Genomic DNA, 20,910 nt, shown 5'->3' on the forward strand with positions numbered 1-20,910 from the left:
CTTTTACAAAATGTCATAGCCCCGCTTTTTATCAAGTACCGTATTTCTGCAAGAAATGTTGCAGTGTGAGGATTTAAATCATAAGCTAGCTAATTCCATCTGGGTTTAATTAGCTGCTCCTCACAGCTTGTTCACATCGAGACTGCAGAGGTCACACAGAAGCGCTATGTTAATGTTATTTTATCCCTAATTCCATGTCAAAGCTAATTAAAAGTAATGTTTTAGATCTAACCTCTGAACACATTTGCACAGACCTCATTCATCCGTCTGTGAGAGGTGACTGCTTTGTATCCAAAAGTCTCTGCTTTGACTGTCTTCACTGTGTTCAGTTCTCTCTGCTGTAGCACTACTTTCTATCGCTTTGCACTGACCAATCCTTGTGTATATGGCAAAATAGTGACACCAAGCATGTAGAAAACAGGTTTTTCTATACAGGTTAAAATATAGAAGTGAGTGACCCCTCTGAATTCTGTTATGGAGATGTTTAAGCTGCTCAAAGCTTTGCTTAATGGTACCTAAACAGGAAAAACTGAAGGAGTCATTTTCAGTGATTGCTCCGTCTGACCCTCAGGTTCAAATGTGTCACCTCTAAGTCACGAATCTGCCTCTCTGACTTTTACCACCAGTGTTGCTGTCTGTCAGGTGATTCCAGACAAAAGATGCCATCAGGGTGGGTGGCTCAAAAGTGGATTACCACATGTTCCAGAATACGGGATTTTCCTTTTGAGAGACTGATTAAAGGATTTGAAACTTTGGCGTGGGATTCCTGAGGATACGTCCCTGCAGGAACAAATTAAGATGCTTGGTGAAAGTTGTTTTTTCGCGAAAGAGTCCTCTTGATCTCAGTATCTATGGAAGTTGTATGTTTCAGTTTGGAAAGAATGAAACAGAAGGATGCAGTAAACTAAAGTTTTTTTGGGTCAGAGTGTGAAAATGAAAGCAACAGGCATCCACAGACTCAAAACAAGAAAGCAGCAGCAGGAAAAAAAAAGTGTCATGCCGAGCCTCTTCTGAAAACACAGAGCAGGGACCGGTCCTGTCTGGAACCGTGCCGTGGAAAACACACACCATGTGTCACTTTGTTGCCAACTGTACACATTCTGGTGCCCGCCAGCGCCCACAGTGGCACCCGTTCACGCTCCCGCGCTGTACCCTGCCCTTCCTGAGCACACTTTGCCTCTCTGCAGCGCATGAGCAGCTGTTGTGCAATCACACACTGGGCTGCTCTTTGATTTCTCCTCAGTGCTGAGATGATTGAGGCAGGCAAGACCAGGCATATCAGCTATGTGACTGAAAAATGGTAATAGGAGACAAGAATATAAAAGAAGACACACTGGTTGTGGCAGTGGCAGTGTTTCTGAAGAGTGGGTGGTAGATTAATGCTCCTGGCAGGCTCCATTTTGTTCATTTCTAAACATTCCTGTTTCAATCTGAAGCTGTTTGAATTGTGGATAATTTTCTATTGAAAAAACGCCTTAAGTGCACCTCCATTCATAATGGGCTCTTTGCGTCCTGCCTACAAGTAAATAGTAATTTAATTCCTCCTTGGGTTTTTGACATGAAATCTCTTTTGCTCAGTTTGAACTCCAAGGCACAGATGCTGCATGTTGCTACTGCTTGGGTGTGCCTATGCTCATGAGTGGAAATAGGTGCGTGCCTGTTTTGTGTTGGCTTTGGCAACCAGAAATATTTTCCAACTTAAGATCCTGTCAACAAATCTTCTTTTCTCAATCCGTCTCTTCCCTGCTTTGCTTCTGTATCCATCTTTTTTTTTTTTTAATCATTTGTTTGTTGTCCTTCTTTCATTGCGGCTACATTTGTCCGAACTTGTGCTCCCTGATCTGATGAAAGGGAATGAGCATTGTGTCTAATTGGTAAAAATCGAATGACGAAGTATAAATCTTTCACAGAAAGCAAAGCAAATTCTTACATGTAGCAGATCTTCTTTGTATATGTCGGCAAACAAGCTTCAGACATCCATCTCTCTTTGTTACTGTCGTAATATGTCTCCACTTTCTATCTGCTGTAATACCACCATTCAATGCCTACAATAGGAAAAGCTTAAAAAGAACAAAACTTTTCTTTCATGCATGCTTCATTGCTGCTCATCCTCCTCACCACATCAGACCCAGCTGTCAACAACTTCCTATTGTAGCAAAACCACACTTACCAATTTGGCCTTTCTACTGTTCCTCCTATCTGTTAATCTTATTTATTCATTCCATCCAGATTAGACACTCCTCTTTCACAACCACAGAGGGGAACAAAATGCACCTCGCGCAAGTGTAGCAAGAATGCATGCAATATGAATTGGCCCCAAGTATCAAGATAAAAGATCATGCGCGATCCGGGCTGTAACAGGAGACATGTCCGGCATTCCCTGCCAGGAGGAGGGGAGAGGAGAGTTGAGGGGAGCAGAAGGGGAGAAGGTTTTTTTTTCTGCTACATAAAAACCTGCTTGTGGAAAAGCATGTCTGGGTGGCAGAGTTATACCAGAGACCACCATCTTTATTTCTAAAAAAAAAAAAAAAAAACCTGTCAAAACCAACACCAGGTATTTCTCATAAGAACCTCACATGAATGAAGGAATGTGAAATGAAAAAAAAAACAACACCCAAAAGGGTTGGAAGTGAAAATTGAATAAAGGGACCAAAAAAATAAATAAAAATAAAAATCTATAGGATCCCGCCATAAGTTTAAAATTTGTTCTGTTTAAGTTTTACTGCTATAACGCTCTACTACTCTGATGTAAACAAGCACAGATGACATTTGTTTTTTCATTGCCTGGTGCAGTTTAGCAGTATTTTAATAGAGGGATCTAAGAAATTTCTTTGTGTCAGAATATAATACCATAAAACCACTTGACCTGTGGCTGGTGGAGCTAGCTCTGCTAGTGTTAGCTAGTTTTCCTGCAGACTCTGTGATCTTATATTTAGCCTTTTTTCTGTTTTCTTCCCTTCAAAGTTTCTCTGTGTATGACTCCATAGTTTCTCAGAGTTTTGCAATTTTCCAGAGACTTAAGGCATTACTTCAACATTTGCCAGATAAATAAGGATTTATAAGACAGATGAGTTCAAGATTGTATCTTAACACTGGATTGAAGTCAGTTTTTGGAACTCCATGTCTCGTCATCTGTCTTGCTTCACGGCAGAGACACACTGTCAGAGATGGACCAGGTCTGCACACTGTTCTCACTCACTGACATCCTCCCAAATCAACCGCATAATTTATACTGTTTTTATCCAGATAACATTGCTTTTAAGAGTGAAAACACAAAGCTATAACACAATCCAGATGGAAGTCATCCACAACTTGGTTGAATAACAGCCTTGGCTTCCTCCAAACACAGAATCAGATTCATTCTTGGGAGTGTTTGAGATGGCTTTCCATTCAATTGTGCTGCAGAAGTGAAACAGATTAGGCCAAGCTGAAGCAAATTATCAACATTTGTCATAGATTAAGGGGACATGTGTTTTACTCTGCACCCAAGACAAGCCGGTGAAAATGAATATAGTTACACAATTCTGTGTTCTGGGCTGGATCGGGGCGAGGATACAGTGTGAGCACTTTTTTTCTGTTTGCTGCATATGCACAGGGTGCCTCAAGAGAAAAAAAAGCCGGAGCAATAGGGACCTCTCTTTTCATTTTTACGATTTTCCTAGAATCCTTTGGAGAGCGTGGAAAGACAGGCATGTTTATGAAGGTTTCCAGATGGTCCTGCTTGCACCCCCAGCTTTTCTTTTCAGTTCTCGGGCCATGAAGGATTAATCAAAGTCACTGGCGAGGGCTGATGGCTAAACACTGTGGCCCTCACTAACCGGGGAGGAAACCTCTCGTCAACTACAAGATTCAGATTCAGCCCCAGGGCTAGGGCACTGAGGAAAGTTGAAACTTGGGGTTAAAAAATCAGAAAAATTTAACAAAACTCTGGCCATAATTGTGTGAGTAAACCAGCTCTGTTTAGCAGAGAGGGGATCTCAAAGGTATTTGTCAGGGAAGCAGAGTCAGCTTCGATAAAGACACTTGAACTCTGGTCCTCTCTGTGAATTCAGAGATCCTGCTGCGTGATATTATGTATTCTCTGTTAAATATAAAGATTGCAAGTAATTTAGTTTGATGTTATTCCGGTCGCGACCTGTATCCATTCTTAGAGAATGTAATCCAAGAAGAGAAGGAAACTTTCAGATGGTGATGATCGGGCTAAGGTCTCTCTTTTATCAGCCATTTTTAGCTTCAACATCAGCACCTTTCCTCCTGGGAATAGAGGCAGATTAAAGTGCTGTCCCTTGAAAGATGATGACAGCCAATAAAGACGTAAAAATCTCTAAAGACGAGGGAAAAACAAAACGGTTAATTTCAAAATGTGATATGGCTATTTTTGTCAAAAGTGCTGCCTGCCATTGTTGTAATTATAACTTCAAAATACAACAATCGAAGTATCTGAGTGGTGACAGAAGTGAGAGGAGCAGGTGGATCAGAGGAGCTCAGAAGTTACAGTAAGGATGCACCGATCAAACTTTTTAAGGCACCGTCTGTTGTAAGGTCAGCTTTCTACATTTATACTAGGGATGCACTGATCTAACTTTTCCGGTCCCGATACCGATACTGATACATGGGCTTTGGGTATCAACCAGTTCTGATCCTGATCCGATAACAGTGTTAAATAATAACCTGCATGCTCTACTGTGGGATAAGACTGGCGATGTTTTGAGCAAAAGACAAAAATGAGCACATATGGAATTACTGAAGTTAATGATCATTTAAACTATAAGTGTTTAAATGTTTAACAGCAGTTTGGTTAAAAAAAGCTTTAGAATTTACAGAATTGACTATTTGATTGTAAAATTTTATACCTTGTAGACTAAATCAAAGTTTAGCCTTAGGGTCAAGTTTGGACCGAACCTTTCCCACTGATACCACCTTGGGGGCTGGATCGGCGCTGATAGACAATACCAGGATCAGATCGGTGCATCCCTATTTATAACATAAAGTCATCACAAAAGACTTAAAGTTCCTTTATGCAAAATCTCCTTTAGTGTTACAGGTTTTTGAGTTAAGATATTAACTATACAACTTTGTTTTTCTACTGTAACCCTTTTTTATAATTCTGCATTGAATCAATGCTTTAGCATATGCCGTAGGTCTATGGGGCCCTCTCCAGTGCTGAAGCCTGCCCTTATTACGCAAAACAAAGCAATGAAACCACAACCCTTTTGGGCAACACAAGACTTTGTCATTCATCACATGACGTCCAACAATCTGGACTGCTGCTACAGTCTCTTAGCATCTGATATTAATGGGATTGGTCCAAACCAGTTCATAACTAGTGGATTATACTCAGACTATTTTGCTTTTCTTCTTGAAGGTGCAAGTATGAGATAAATGAGAGTAGCATGCTTACGCACCACTATAGTATCCTCCTTTTTTTAAATCGGACACTGGCAGAACTGCTCTACAGCTGCTCCACATGGCAATGATGAACATGTTCAGCATTCACTGCACATGTTGTTATGACAACTGTCAACAGAAACCCTGTTCGCAGCAGCCTCACTGGACCGTGTCAAATGAGACTCAGATAAGCCGTTTGGATTCCACACTATTAACATACGACAACTTGCTCAAACAAACACTGTCATGTAGTTTAACACCAGTTTGCTTTAAATCACAGGGCAAACTATATTGTTTCTTATTAATAATGCAGATTTGCTGTGTCTAAATCTACACTCAGCAATGGAGCAAAATGATTCACGCAGTCCATTTAAAGTTACCAAGTTAGCTGCTCCACATTTACACCAGTTCAACAGCTTGTTTATATTTTTTTTTTATCTTCATCACACAACCTTAATGAGACACTCCTCTCTTGTTTGTATATGTATCAAGGGCCATGTCAATAAATTGTGGGGCTTGTCATTGGTTTTAATCTGGAGTAAACATGTGTTTCAGGCTGAGTAAACACTGTGTTGGCTGAACCAGATCACCTCAAAGAGAAAACAAAGTTCTCCTTCATCACAGGGACAGGGTCTGTCTGCACCACTCCTTGTATGGGTATTTTGAAAATCAGAAAACTATCAGTAAGTGTGATGCTGGTTCCATTGTGTGTGGCTCAGGGTGAAAAAAGTTTCATTGGTTTCTGCAATTCATTTAGTAAAAATACGATGAAAGAGATAAAAGGTGTGTTTGAGTTGAATAGGTCGTCATTTGAAGTAAAAATTACTCAGTATAAAAAGGTCTTTTGCAGTAAAATGTTAATTGGCCCCTGCTTTCAACAGAATTTCATCACCTTTATGTGTTGATTTTCAGTGACACAAAATAATTCAATGAGTTCCTTATTGTACGCGTTACCACCTGATCTTTCAGGCTGGAGCAATGCCAGCAGCGACTACATGACCCACAAGCACTTGGTGGGAGCACCACGGGCATCAGTTTGTGATTCTCGTACTAGCTAAAAATTGGCAATGGTGCTGAAAAAAGTTAAGATTACAATACATCCTCTGCTGTTATCACGTTAGCATTTAGTACTACGTGTCACCTAAATTTCTGGCTAATTGGACTACATTTGATGATAAATTATCAGGATTGGGTCATGAACTGCATTTTGACTATTGTATTTGTTAGTTAACTCCTTGGTTTGTCTAAAAGCTGATTACTTTGAAAGACTAAAGGAAGTGGGGTTATTCTATTTTGCTGGAAGATAGAACTGCATGTCATCTGCGTAGTGTGTTAGTGCTGATTTGTTCTGCAGTGCAAACTTTTGAAACTTTTAACCCTGTGTGCATGCTTTGAGGACCAGATGATGTCCTTTTGGAGAATTAGCAGTTTCAGTGGGTGCAAAAGTTGTGCCACGCTTTTTTTTTTAAACAGGACCACAGGTTTGATGCAAACTCATGCACTGAAGTCTGGCTCGACTCTTCTCCTTTTCGTGACAGCACATACAGAGGCTGAAGGAAGGAGCAGGTGAAAATGAGAAGCAATAGGTCGGAGGCATCTCGTGATCCTGCCCTGATATTTTACTGCTGCTCAGCAGGATTTTACATACTTTTGTCAAGCTTTACAGGTTTATTATAAAACCTGAAGTGGGTCCACATGTGAGATTTATAGACAGTCCCTGGAGTTGCCATTCCCTCACTTTGCCCTCCTGCTGTTCAAATCAAAGGAGTCACACTTTTAACTGTAAACTGGACATAATAATCAGAATAGTCCAACATGTGCTTTTAAGCTTTGGACAAGGGCTGACACTAACTTTATACAGTATGAAAACCAGAACCTTTCCTCTCTGTGGGGGAGAAGCTGGAGGACACAAAGGAAAAAAAGGGAGGACAGCAGAGGAAAGAGGAGAAGGGATTCAAACCAGGACACCTACTGCAGGATCATAGATTGGATGACAGTTTATGAGTGAAGGCCAATAAATGCTCCCAGTGTTTGTGTACATACAATATTTTAAACTATGGAGAGCTTGATATGTTGAAATGCTGATTCAGCATTTCAACATACTGTTAACCTATTTCATTGTTGGACACAGTGAATTAATTTTGATTAGTTGTGGAAAAAAAATATCTGTACATCGAAATGTCTTGGCTTCTTTCATGCCCTTACAACACCTCAGACCACACAAATCTGTTTTGTGTTAAGAAGATGTTGGTGAGCTCCTGTTCAATCAGATTTTGCACTACAATGAAATGAAATAGTTTCAAGATATTTTTGGTGATGTATATTTTTTGAGGTACAACTTGAAGATGAAGGCATGGTTGGAGCAGATTTGTTACTTATTTTTTTTTGTGTCTTTGAAGAAATCAAAACGTAGAATTCAGATTCTTTTTACTACTTTGAGGGTACCATAATATTTACAGGAATGTGTTTCTGCTCCCCCTTGAAGCTCTTGAGTGCAGGCAGGTGATGTTTGTCGTTTAGGCAAATGATCCTTGTCTGCTTGGTAGGTGGGGGTGGGGGTGGGGGGCTCTCCACCTGCAAGTGTTCAGCTGGATGGCAAAACAAAACAGGCTGCAGATGTTTGGGTCTGTAGCTCTGAGGTTCTTCTCTAAATACAGATATCAAGCCGATGATTATGGTGCAGAACAAAGCATTGTAAGACAGATCGAGTCATCTTCATAGGAATAGGATCACCCCAGTAGGTCGAATCAGTTTTGCTCGGTACCCCATAGATAAGAAACAGTTTTTCCTTGGTTAAAAAAACATCTGCTACAGCTGGCTTCTGGAAACATTTTAAACTTAATTTCATGAAAATGTGGCCAGGGAATGTGGGAAGTGGCAAACTAGGTTTTTAATGTATCACAGAAATGTTAGTGTTGGGATCAATGCCCATGAAGCCAACGTGTAAAAAGGACCGTTAACAGACAAAAGTGAGGTTTGGTCCATTAAAAAATGCAGTGAAGCTCCTCAGATGGAAATCAAATGGTCACAAATGTGAGTCAGGGATAGAGGGGTTAAACTTAAGTTTCAGTCTGAGATATTGAAGAAGGGATCCCCCTGTTGATTGGACTTTGGCAGAAAGGGAGAAAAAAATGAATACAGTGAACCAGATCAGGTGTGACCAGTAGTCAAATAAACCTTGCAGGACGTGTTCAGGGTTCAAATACCCACCTTGATCTTTTTTGTGTGAAGTTTACATGTTCTCTACCTCCCTGTGTGGCTTCTCTCCGGATCGTTTGTTTTCCACCCACAGTCCACCCACATGTAGGCCAGGTGGACTTCAGATTATGTGTGTGTGTGAGTGTGTGAGTTGTCTCTGCATTCAGAGGACTGATGATCTGTCCAGGATGCTCCCCTCTCTCCCTCCCACCAGTGGATCCTGAGATAGGCCTCTGCTGCAGATCAAGTCTGTTTTGCCGCCTTTTGTTTGGCATGTTTTTACGGTTGAGGACTGCACAGGGCTTCTATTTTGAGCGTAGGAGGTTTTTATAATGTTTTCAGGTCCCTTCTTCCTGACAGCTCTGTCTGATCTTTTTTTACGAGGTGTTTTACACGCCAGCACTGCGAGCGAGAGGTCAGGTGTGACGGTGAGGTAGTTCTGATGAACTGGTAAAGCTGGAAATAGTTTTTGGAAAGTTTTGAAGTGACAGTGGATTGACACTGGTATGTTGGACACATTAAATCCCTTTTAGGGAACTCTGGAAGAACGATAACATTACAGATTATGATTTTAACCCACATAGATTAGCTTTTCAACTTGCACCAATGAAAGGTCAGTGATAAACCAGTGCTCACATCAGCACAGCTCATCAGATCAAACGGGTGGCAGAGTCATGACTCAGGTGGTTGTTTCGGCGGATAGTTATGATTGACAGACACCTTTATGTCTGCCAGGGCGTGAAAATCGCAATAATGCTTTCATACAGCTTCACTGATTGGAAGATTTTGATATCAAGTAACCTTTCAGGCCTATGCTATTTTTCCTTCTCTTTATTTCCTTTGAACAAGTTAAGTTCTGTCAAATGGTTTAATGCTCAGAATAGTAGCACCCTTTCAGTAAGTTTCAGTTATTTTAAAGCATCTGTGAGTAGATTTTGAGTCATGAAACAGATAGATGTTAGCAGTGAGGTAGATATCAGACAAGAAACCTGACACAAAGCTAAAGAAAAAAACTTTTTTGTACACCTTTTCTTGCACATATTCAAAGTGAGTGATACCTTTCTCTTCTAAAACAAATCAGGTCAATTTTTTTTAATAATGCAATGTCAAATCACCAAAGATTTAAGAAGTGCTGCTTTGTCCACAGGGGCCACCAAAAGTGACCCAAACCAAGAGTTTCTGACAGGTGTTATCTATTTGTTCAAAGCAAGACTGGGAAAATACTTTAGATATAAATGTATATTAAGCTTTGGAACTTATCAGTACAAAAAGTGGAAACAGTAGAATTGCATAAAAAAAAATTAGAAGAATAAGCTTGTGTTCGTTGATGATACACTTTTCTGACCCTTTATTAACAGAGGTCACCTGACCCAAATTTGTTGTTTTTTTAACCAAAATCTATACAATTTTGCTTTTTTATGTGAGCCATGTTTTAATTTTCCTCACATAAATACATGTCAAGCATGTGCCTGAAGTGTTTCAATGTTGAATTATTGCAATAAATCATTTATAAGCATATTTAAAATGGTTAAAAAAAATCTGAGGGGGGAAGCTTGAATGTTATAAAATCTTACAAAAAAAAGATCTTAAAATTGTTGGACTGTTTTCGTAGTGAGATGATAAAACAGTTGGAGTTTTATTGAAGAAAACCGTCCAGCAGCCTGTCTTTTCCCAGTGATAATATTGTGTTTGGAGTTTGAGTGCTGACTAATTCTGGCAAAGTGAAGTGCCGACTGATGTCATCCTGATGTTTGCTTTGTTATGCTAACTAGCATGGGAATTTGGCTCTGTTGTTTTAGCTAAACCAGGAGTGTGCTTCTGTACAACACAGAACTGTTTCCCCAACCCGATGAGCGCGGCGCTTTCATGTATTACAGTTGGGAGTTGTGAAATCCTTTCCCTGCGGCAAAATAACCGACTATATGTCAGATCTGAATGAAAATAATCCTCCAGCATTCTCATGTCACATCATTCTGCACGACCTGAGCATCAGGACGCTGGAGATGATGTGTTGTAGGTGTAAGGGTCTCCCAAACGGAGACTTCTGTATCCACACCAACAAACTGTCACACTCTGCACAGGTGCTAATAGCGTCTGACAGTAGGTACTAAGTTACAATCACGTGTCAGTATTTGACACGCACAGAGCAGCCCGTTTTCCTCAGGTCCCATCCTGCCTCTGTGCGTCTCTCTCAGCGCTCCCCTTCAAGCGGCCTCGCGCTCATCCTGATAAGCAGGCTTTATCCCTAACATGTGTGTGCGTGTGCGTGTGTGTGTGTGTGTGTGTGTGTGTGTGTGTGTGTGTGTGTGTGTGTGTGTGTGTGTGTGTGTGTGTGTGTGTGTGTATAGTGGGGGGGGGGGTTAAGTGCAGGTACATGACATTTTGGGCCATTCCAAGGACCTGAGTCAAGCTGTAAACAACTCCTACGCTGTGTCAGGGAAATATTTATCTTTCCTCATAGAACTTCTCCAGATAATGTCAACACTGCTTAAAGACACAATTACACTTGTGGATGGAAAATTAAGAGATCTCATGGAGGAACAAGTGTGTTACATGAGTAAAGCTGTCGAGGTACCGTACTGTTAAACTGATAACAAAAACAACATGGTTCATGTTTAATGAAAACCTTGTGCGCAATGATGCTGCGCTATTTTGGCTACAAATCTTGATTTTAAATCATCACTTATTTATCCTGCTGGGACTCTAAGGAGTGAAACTTACACATAAAACATGAATTAAGCTTCAGATGAAAGCAAGTGTCCCTGATTTGTTTTTTCTGTGCTTTGTTTTTCATAGTAACCACAACGCTATCTCCAGGCTCAGGCCACGCCAGAAGATGCAATGACACAGAGAAGGCGTACTGTGTGAATGGCGGTGACTGTTACTTCATACATGGTATAAATCAGCTCTCCTGCAAGTAAGTTACCTTTTTAAATTCACCTTGAAAAGTGTTTTTTGTCAACCTTAAAGCTGTGATATTCTTCAACTACCCAAATCTAATATCTCTTGTAACTTAGTATCTCTTGATTTGGGTTTCTCTTTATTTCAGCAGCAGCAGCAGCAGCAGCAGCAGCATCACATCAATGGAAAAAGCTGCCAGTCTGCCTAACTAACCCACCTGTTGTGTATTTTAACACTAATAATGGAGCGAGGCGGCTCTCTGCTCATCTCTTTAAGTTGTGTTTTGCACACAGGAGAGCCGCACATTAAAAGCCTTTTCCAAAATGTCATGAGTCACTGGTTTAGTGGTGAGCAAATATTTATGCCTCTCGGAGGCCCCCAGTGAGGTAAATAGAATCATTGCTTACATTTGGCAGAGGAGATCAAGACCCAAGTGTAAAGTGTACCAAAGGAGCCGTGAAGCTGTGCTTTCCAGGAAGAAAACAGGTTGACATAATCACAGAAACACTCTCTTTTTTGGGCTTTGACATTTACATTTTAGTTTGTATAAGATTGGAGGTCAAGAAGCAGGGTTTGGATGATGTTCAGAGGATGAATCCTCTTAAAATAGTTTTCTTCTTTTTAAATTCAATTGTTATTTTATTTCATTTTATTTTTTCCTCAGGACACAAATACATTTTTTATGTGCAGAAAAACTTATTTTTTCATTATCAAGCAAAAGGGTTAAAAATGAGATGGAATGATCAGCTCAAATATAAATGTTGGTTTTTTTTCAGTTCTCTATCACAACTACATATATGTTTATTAGCACAATAATCAACCTTTATTTAAAAAACCCAAATAACAAAGAGTTTCAAAAATGTAGCAAAATAGCAAAGATCACTTCAAAATACAGTAGTTATCAATGCTAAATGAATAATACCCAACATTTGGTTTATTAAAAAGGAGCCTGCTTCTCATAATACAAAATTTGCTTTTTGATTATTATTCAACTACAGCATTCATGAAAAAATCATCAAATTATTCATTTTTGCCAAAAATTGTTGCAGGCAAAGTCGTGTTTTATTTTGTATAAACCCACTCCAAGCGGTTTCATCAGTAACTGTTACCTGCTGTAACCCAACAGTATAATTCCAAAAAATCAAATATCATGTTGCATGTTCTGCTCCACCATATGTCATTGTAGAATAATTCCCCGCTCAGTTTGATGTAGAGCTAAAACATTAGCAAAGATGTCTGTGCCCAGTTGGCCGAAGGAAGAATGCTCGACAAGCAGTGAGGACACGGCTGCAACAGCCGTTCAATACGCTGTGTACAAATTGGAGGCAGCAATAACTCAATTGCTGCAGCTAATTCACTCACGGCTGGGGCACAGGGCCAGAAAAGTTGGATAATGCAGTGAAGGCCTGCAGGGATTTGTTGCCCCTCAGCCATCTCATTCAATATAGGCCAGGCTTCAGTGGACATTACTCACCAGCTAAACAAGTCCTGCAGACAGCGAGCCCTACTTTAATGCCCCTGCTCCTTCACTTTGAGCTCTCAACTTTGTTTAGGGGAGAGCCAAGGTTCATAAATGACAGAAAGAAAGTAACTCACCATTGTAAAGATCTTGTTTTGCAACAAATTCCTGTACACACACACATGCACACAACCCAACAAAAAAAAAAAAAAAGGATAGGGATTCAATTTTGTTTCTTTTAAAGACATCAACCACAGCTAAATCTCTGTAAATTGCACAAAACACGGCGCTACATACCTCTCCGGGCAAGACTGTTATTTAGATTTCGAGAAACACTTTTTGATACCCTGCTGTCACCAAAACAGCTTTCATTTAGAGAAAAAGGCTTCAGACTCAGACGTTGTACTACAGAAACACCAAAAATGATAGAAACAAGCTACAGACGGAAAACTGCACAGGGGGAAAAAAAAAAGAAAGAAACAGGCCCTGTTTTTTTTTTTTTGGACTGTCAGTATTCTTTAATTCAGCAAACCTCATAGAAAGAAAGGCACAAAATTATTGAGTTTTATGACAAACAAAAAATTTAGAAAGTTTCTCTCAATTGAACATTCACAAGGATTCGGTCACAGATACAACTGAAAAATCATGTTTTGAACAGTGAAAAGCAGAATATTAAACACCATAAACTGGCGGCAGCAAGCATCACCTCCTCAGGCAGGGATTTGTTATGTAAGAGAACTGTATCCATCTAGTATAATGTAGATTTGGTTTCCTGTCTTCTAACATATTGTAAAACTTTTATTGTTTCCCATCTTAACTAAAGTGTTTAGATTTGATCAAAGTTTAATGAGAGATGACAGTGATTTATTCCCCCTGTTTTCAAGCAAAGATAAAAGAGTGCTAATGGAGTTTGCAGCTGCAGCACGCTAGAAATTTTGCACGCTCATCTGATTTTTAAATTATGCAGTGACAGTTTATTTCTTTCATCTGTCAGCAAAGTCTCCCTGGTCTAGGTGGTGCTCTCCCTCAGTTAAGCACCATCACTCAGGATGAGTAATTTAATGCTGAATGTTATGGCGCTCCTGGGAGGCGTTGTGTGAAACCAGTAAATTACGACCGCTGACCTCTGTTGGATTGGTGGTCTAGTTGTGACTGCGAGAGGAATGCTGGTGCCCCGAAAAGACCAACTGCTCTTTCTAATGGGATTATAATGAGGAATTATGGTGCGGGCCAGCAAACAGGATGGTGATGATACAGTAGTCTGTCTACAGTTACAAAAATATTAAGCTACATGTCAGGAAGCACTTTGTTACTTCAGACGAACAGAGAACAGAGAGGTCCAGTCATTTCAATTTCCATTTTCAAATGAGTCCTGAAGACACAGGTGTCAAGAGTTGGGATTTTTGGCCACCTTACCTCCCTGTCTTACTGTATTGGCTGTAAAAATGTCACATTTACAGGTTATGAGCACTGTTACCTGGCTGCCAACAAGCAGCAAGAGAGGGAAACTACATTACCTCATTTTCAGCTTTGCTGCACAGGCTTGCTGGGATTGATTTATTGATCATGTACAAAGCTTCTCTGGTGCTTCAAAACACAGACTGAGGTCAAAGAGAGGTTGACCTTTGCTGACAAAGCCCCTGAAGCCTACACTGCAAAATAAATCACCAAAAATAAATTAACCAAGACTGTAAGAGAAAAGTTTATTTGTGGTCCATGTGAAAATGTGTTACTTTTTAAGTCAAGTTAAGAATTTAGACCAGCATGATTAAATTTGGATAAAAAATGGTATGAATCTGTAATTTACTATTTTTATGTTAAAAAATTGTTGTCTAAAAATACTCTTATTGTCACTTTGTTTTCTTTTATCAAAAAACACAAGACTTTTAATGATCACATGTATTTGGCTCTAGAGAGATAGACTTGTTTGTTTCTACAGTTCAGTTTGAGCTTTGTCCCACTGATTTTTTTTCATTGTGCTTCATTATATCGATATAATAACTTTCTAGTTAGATTTTTTTAACTACCATATACTCTTATCACTCTTATTGTATGAATTGAATTTGTTAACTTTTATCTGATGGCAGGGAATATATCAGGCTGTCTCTGGTATGTAAACTTAACTATGTTTTCGCTGTGTCTCCACTGTGACACATTTTATTGTGAAAGGTCAAAGTAATATACACGGTGCACCTCATTTCCTGTTTCTGTTTTTTTTTTCTTCTTCTTGTCATAACCTACGTTTGCTCCTTCCCAGATGTCCGGATGGATACTTCGGCCCGCGATGCTTAAAGACTGAGCCACAGCGGTTGTACATGCCCAATCCTTTCAAAAGTATGTCCGCTTGATTTGAGCAGCTGACATCAGAGACACAGTTGTACCTGGATTACCTCTGTGGACTCCTGCTGCCCAACTCCTCTTCCTCTTCCTCCTCCTCCTCCCCAGTCCTCTTCCTCTTTCTCTTCTTCAGGTCAACACGCAATGAGCTGTGCACTTCACCCTGCACACGGTGGTGTCATCCATGGGAACACTCTGCTTCGGCTGTCTTTGGTTGTGCTGTTGTTCTAATTCAGTGTTTCTCTCCCCTCCCTCTCTTCTCCCTTTCTCCTGTGCTGCTCTCCTTTCTCTCCACCTTTGCCCTATCTATCTCTCTATCTCTCTCTTCTTGTGGCTTTGTTTCATCCCATCAGGTGTCCAAATGACTTTACTGGTGATCGCTGTCAAACCTACGTTATGGCCAGTTTCTACCGTATGTCAATTTCCTCTTCTGTCTCTTTGTCAGACTGTCCTCGTGTCGTGTGTGTGTATGCTGGGTGTGAAGCGAGAGGTTGAATTAGACTCTGACTGTTGTGTCTGTGCCTCTTTAGATGACTCACTCACAGGCTGGCATGGTTTAGCAGAGAGTCTGTTGTTGTGTTTGGTCTGCATGTGAAGTTGTGTGCCCTTTAACTCACAGTGCGTTGCATGTGCACTTTGAGAATACCGACTGATAGTAAGTGTGTTAGCAACAAGTAGACAGCTGAGTTTAGATACTTTGTGGGAGTGGATTTGCACAAAGTGAGCTACATGTAACAACACAGTCCAATGGCAATTCAACATTTTAATCAACTAGTCAATCAAGTTATATTCAAAAGTTGTTCAAAGGCAATTATGTAAAACAGGACTATACACCAATCATCAGTTCAGAAATATATGCAATCATTTCAAAATAAAAGCACAGAAAACTCTTTTAGCTGGCAGAAATCTGGAGAAGAGCCAGACTCAATGGTGGAAAGCCTTTTTCTTAATGTGATGGGGGGCAAACAAACAATTAGACACAGAGATGTATGCACAGCAACCTAAATAGCAACAGACATCATATCAGGGCCATTAAGAGTAGTAGAAATACAAAAAACAGAAGCAATAGCATCTAGTATCTTGATTCTAGGAGTGCATGGTCATTATAAGTTGCTTTCAGACACATAGTTACAAGCCTCTACATTCAGGCTCAGTAGGTGGCAGTATGCTGCCTGCCATTAAGCACAGAGTAGAAGAAGAAAAACAGGCACAGTGATTGTCAAAAATGGCACCATCAGTGTGTGTTTTCCACAGTTTCAAATGAGAATTGCATCTTTGCATTTTATCCAGGTATAGTCTCCCTGACAGACTTGTTTGGTTTGGTCTCCACACACATTCAGAGTCGACACAAGCAACAACACAAGTTCTGCCACCAACATATGGACCACAGACTGATGCTTAGTTAGACATCCCAGTAGCTGGATGAGGACTTAAACATGGCTTACACTAAGTGTTGGGATGTGCTTTAATATTGTCACTATCCACTATTTGTGGCAGGTTACTTCTCATCATCATCACTGGCTCAAAAGAAAACATTTTGAGCATCTTTAATGACAGTGATTATGATGTAGGTCAGGCAGGTCAACAGTAGGGGCAGTCTTTAACTTAAGTCTACAGGAATCGCCGTGAATAGAGAGAAACAATAGCCGTTTTAAACTATTATTATGACTGACCTTTTAATAACACTTACAAATCCCTTTAAATACAACATGTATGATCCTATCATCAGCCTAAAATATGATTTTTAAAGAGAAGGCCTGACAAATAATTGAACCAGACCAGCAGTGCACCATCTGAAACGATCTCATCAAGTGAAGCTCAAATTGTATTGTTATTTTTTTATTTTTTCAATATTTCTACATAAAGGCTCGTCATCTAGGGCTCATTCATTATGAAATGTGTAAGAAATTGTGGTCCCTGTAGGTAGATGTGTTGTAAATAGGTCATTCATGAGCAAACATGACAACATTCCAGTCAGCTTTAATGTAATTATTGAATAATTTGGACTTATTTTCACAGATAATTGGGGATCTGGTCCAATTACAGACAGGAAATATTTAAGGTGCTGGTGTGCTTGTTCTATGTTGTATAAACATGTATCTACAGGCTGAACATCAAATTACATCAACAAATGGCAAGCTGCTGAAAGAGAGGCACTGCTTTTTCACTTTTCCTTCCATCCAAATCCCTCCATCACAGGTGTCTCTCAAGTCAACACCAAACAATGTTGAGACCAAAGTACAGCAAAGTGTTGCAAACACGCATTATTCTAAAAGTAGCTACAATGTAATGCTCTTGCAGCAGATGTCCTCAGCACAGAGTTCATGCTCCATACCAATGTGTCGTGTCAAACAACTTTGCTAGCCTGGGGAAAGAGAAATCAACCCTGCACCAGTCAGCATCAGAAAACACATCCATCAGCTGTAGAATTACAGGAAGATTAGATTAAGGTTTGTGGAGAGCTGAAGCCTGATAGATCTTGCCCTTAAGGTCTTTTTTTTATCTGAGAAATCCTGCACGTGGTCTGCAATCATGCATCAGCTGCAGTCATCTTTGTTTTACACCACAGCATTACCTGTTGGTTGATTAGTTGTAATGACAGAGGATATTAAAAGGAGAGTGATGTGAGATTAATGAAACATAAACAGTTGAGATTTCATGCAGGACTTGGCTCTGTGAAGAAAACATACACAGGGTTAAAGATAGTGTGTATAGTAATAATAAAACAGTATTAAGTATAAATCCTTTATTCATGTTGGATTAAAGCAAACAAACTCCTGTTATCAGGCTGTGAATTTGACAGCATCATGTCTTTGCAAGTCCATGTGGTTTTAATTCAACGCAACATCACAGCTAGAAAATTACCAACTTCATCTTCCTTCTAAGCTGCCTGGTGCTGCCTTTAGACTCTCATCCCTGTGGTCTGACTTGTAGAGCTTCCACATACTGTTTGTTGTATGTTGGCTCCGGAAACAATGCAAAAACCCCCTTCTTGAGTACAAGTAATTTCATCTCACATTAAACCGTAATCCACTACACTGAAATTACTTGTCTTTTTGGCAGAGTGTGGAAGCTCTTTTCCCGACACTCGCACACTTTTTCTACTTTCTGTTTAACTCCAGCACAGCTGTGCAACGGCTTCAAGGATGTCAGTTATTTGCAGTTCTCACACAGTCGCATCAACAAAGAACGGGCTTTAATTGTCTTGGTAACAAGCTGTTATGTACATTAAATTTAATTTAACTCTTTGTATTCACACATTGAGCATTTTCATGCTTGGGGTGAGGAGGTAAAATCGGTTTAATGCCTTACTTTCAAATTCAAACAAGAAATGATATAGATTAAATCAAGTTCAGAGCTTATCAAGCAGTGAGTGAATATAGAAAAGATACAATCCACATGGAGAAGAGAACATTTAAGTTTGACACATCAAACTCATTAGCTACAGCTAGCATTAGCTTTCGACCACATTCCAGTGCTGGACCGAGTTGCAGAGTAAAATGATAAGAATGACAATTTTAAGCTAACTATAATGTTGGCTAACTAATTATTGTGTTTCCTTGCTAACTTTACCGCTAACTAGTACTAAACATGTTAGCTAGGTAGTGTTTGTTTGCTAATTGTAGCATTTAAGTTCCAGCTTTTAATTATGTTTTGTAATAGCTCATCCCAAGTGTTGTTGAACTCTCACTCTGGTCATATTTAGCTCCCAGTTTTCAGTAAACATCATCTTCTCAGTTGCAGCCCAGTTGAGATATTGTGAAATTATTTTAGCTAATTTTTCCTGCATTTATATGCTGAAGTCTCTACTTTTGGTGTCACTTCAGAGGAAGTGTGGTGAATAACTTCACTCCGTTTAGGCTTAGAAACATACAGATTTAAAATAAAACACAACTGATTGTTTAATAAAACATACATGACAAGCTGTTTCCACAGACATGGAAAAATGGAAAGCATTGGAATCTCTGCTTAGCTCCAGCTTAAGATACAGTATATCTGTACATGTTGCTGTTAACCTCTCAATGGTTCAAAAGTGCAGATCCACACTAAAAACCAGGTTCATGAAAGCTACATTCAGACATGATAGATAAAGAGGATTTTAAGTGTACTGTAGTGGCCTCTCACATATTTCGCATTTTCCATTTGCAATTAAGGAGAATAAATCAAATTTTCTCTCGAGGAGCAGGCACATGTGCACGCAGACATCCATAAAAAACCCGCCTCCTGTGGGGGCGCCTCCCATCCCCAGGAGTCATGGAAGGGAAGGAGGATGGCTTCTGCTCCTCAGTCATAAGGCCTTGGCTTTAAAATCTCATGTTGTCATAAGAACAGCTGGGACTTTCTTCGACCCAAGTAAAGCAAGTGAGCTGCCAGAGATATGGACTCAGCTGGTTGGTGCAGTCTCCCTATGGCCTCCCTCTGCCATATAATGTAAAGTGCGACTATAATTCAGCAAGATTGTTCCGATACTGTGCAGACACACTCCTTCTAACGTGCCTGTTCATGTGATGGGTGTGTTCGAGAACTGACACTGTAGCAATTTTTAGAAAGCAGAAAACTTAAACCAGAGATAATCTCTGTAGATGACGCATATTTTCCTCCATGCAGCAGTAATAAGAGGCTGTGTGTCTGATTTGCCCTCTTCCCATTAGGAGATTTAGTTTGGTTATGTAACAAAGCTCCTGGTAAACGTGAAACTTTTATCATAAAACATCAATGAGACATTGGACTGTGTTGTAATGTGCTGTTGACTAAAATTTCAAAGCTGAGGGACCCAGAACCAGGCATGACTGTTGTTTTGTGAAGATATTTTAGACATAAAGCAAACAGATCTTCATGTATAAAACTTGTTGTTAGTGTTTTGTGTATAGATGTGTAGTTTTGTGTTGTGTGTTCTGCATGCTGTGCTTGTTGTGAAGTCTCGTCTTTGACGTTGCTGTCCATGTACGTCTGACAATCACTGACAAATATTTATCGTCTCTGTCACTGTACATTCTACTTTTGCTTGCTCGATTATATAAAAGAAGGTGCCACTCTCTCATCTTAATCTGGTGTCTTTTTGTTTTCCTTCCGCCTGCCAACCCTCTGCCATGGCAGAGCATCTTGGGATTGAATTTATGGGTATGGAACAATCCATTTTGACTCTCAGTCCTAGCCTAGCCACTCAGTCGATGTCCGTCATTTTGACATGCTTTTGTCTTTAAATCATATCATCCCTTGATTAACCAATCAACTGCTGGGTCAATCCAGCTATAACTCCTATTAATGACAAACCCTCGATCGATTCTTCATCAAACATCATTAACCTGGATGTCAACACCTGCACATTATTCAAAGTAGAACCATTAACTGAGTTTTCCGTCTCTCTCACGTTAGCTTTATTTCATGTTTTTGGACTGATTTTGGTTCCTTGTTCCATCTGTAACAAGCATGATGTATCATGTTTGAAGCTTCCAGATGTTTTTCCTCAATCTTCATCTCTTTCTTTCCTAAATCTTTTTACTTTCATGCCTTAAGAGTCTGTCCTTCCTTTTGATATGCTGTCTCCTCTCTTTTATTTATGTGTGGTCTTGTCTGTGATTCTTGCATCAGTCTGTCTTGAGTAAATCTGAAATGTAACTTTGAAG

General features: G+C 39.8%; 1 protein-coding gene across 3 annotated transcripts in view; it reads left to right on the plus strand.

The window, feature by feature from the left end:
- nrg2a (neuregulin 2a) overlaps positions 1-20,910 on the plus strand; it is a 78,586-nt gene that overhangs the window by 47,889 nt on the left and 9,787 nt on the right. For 2 of the 3 annotated variants that reach the window (XM_074671494.1, XM_074671496.1), the window contains exons 4-6: positions 11,383-11,503; positions 15,637-15,695; positions 20,381-20,404. In XM_074671494.1, the coding sequence (XP_074527595.1) occupies positions 11,383-11,503; positions 15,637-15,695; positions 20,381-20,404 (204 nt within the window). Of the gene's footprint in view, positions 1-11,382; positions 11,504-15,203; positions 15,281-15,636; positions 15,696-20,380; positions 20,405-20,910 lie in introns of all 3 variants that reach the window. The other variant, XM_074671495.1, reaches the window with a different exon arrangement.

This window comes from Halichoeres trimaculatus, unplaced genomic scaffold (assembly GCF_033239565.1).
Source record: "Halichoeres trimaculatus isolate MK-OKI-2021-1 unplaced genomic scaffold, fHalTri1.1 fHalTri1_scaffold_6, whole genome shotgun sequence".
NCBI classification, from domain to species: domain Eukaryota; kingdom Metazoa; phylum Chordata; class Actinopteri; order Labriformes; family Labridae; genus Halichoeres; species Halichoeres trimaculatus.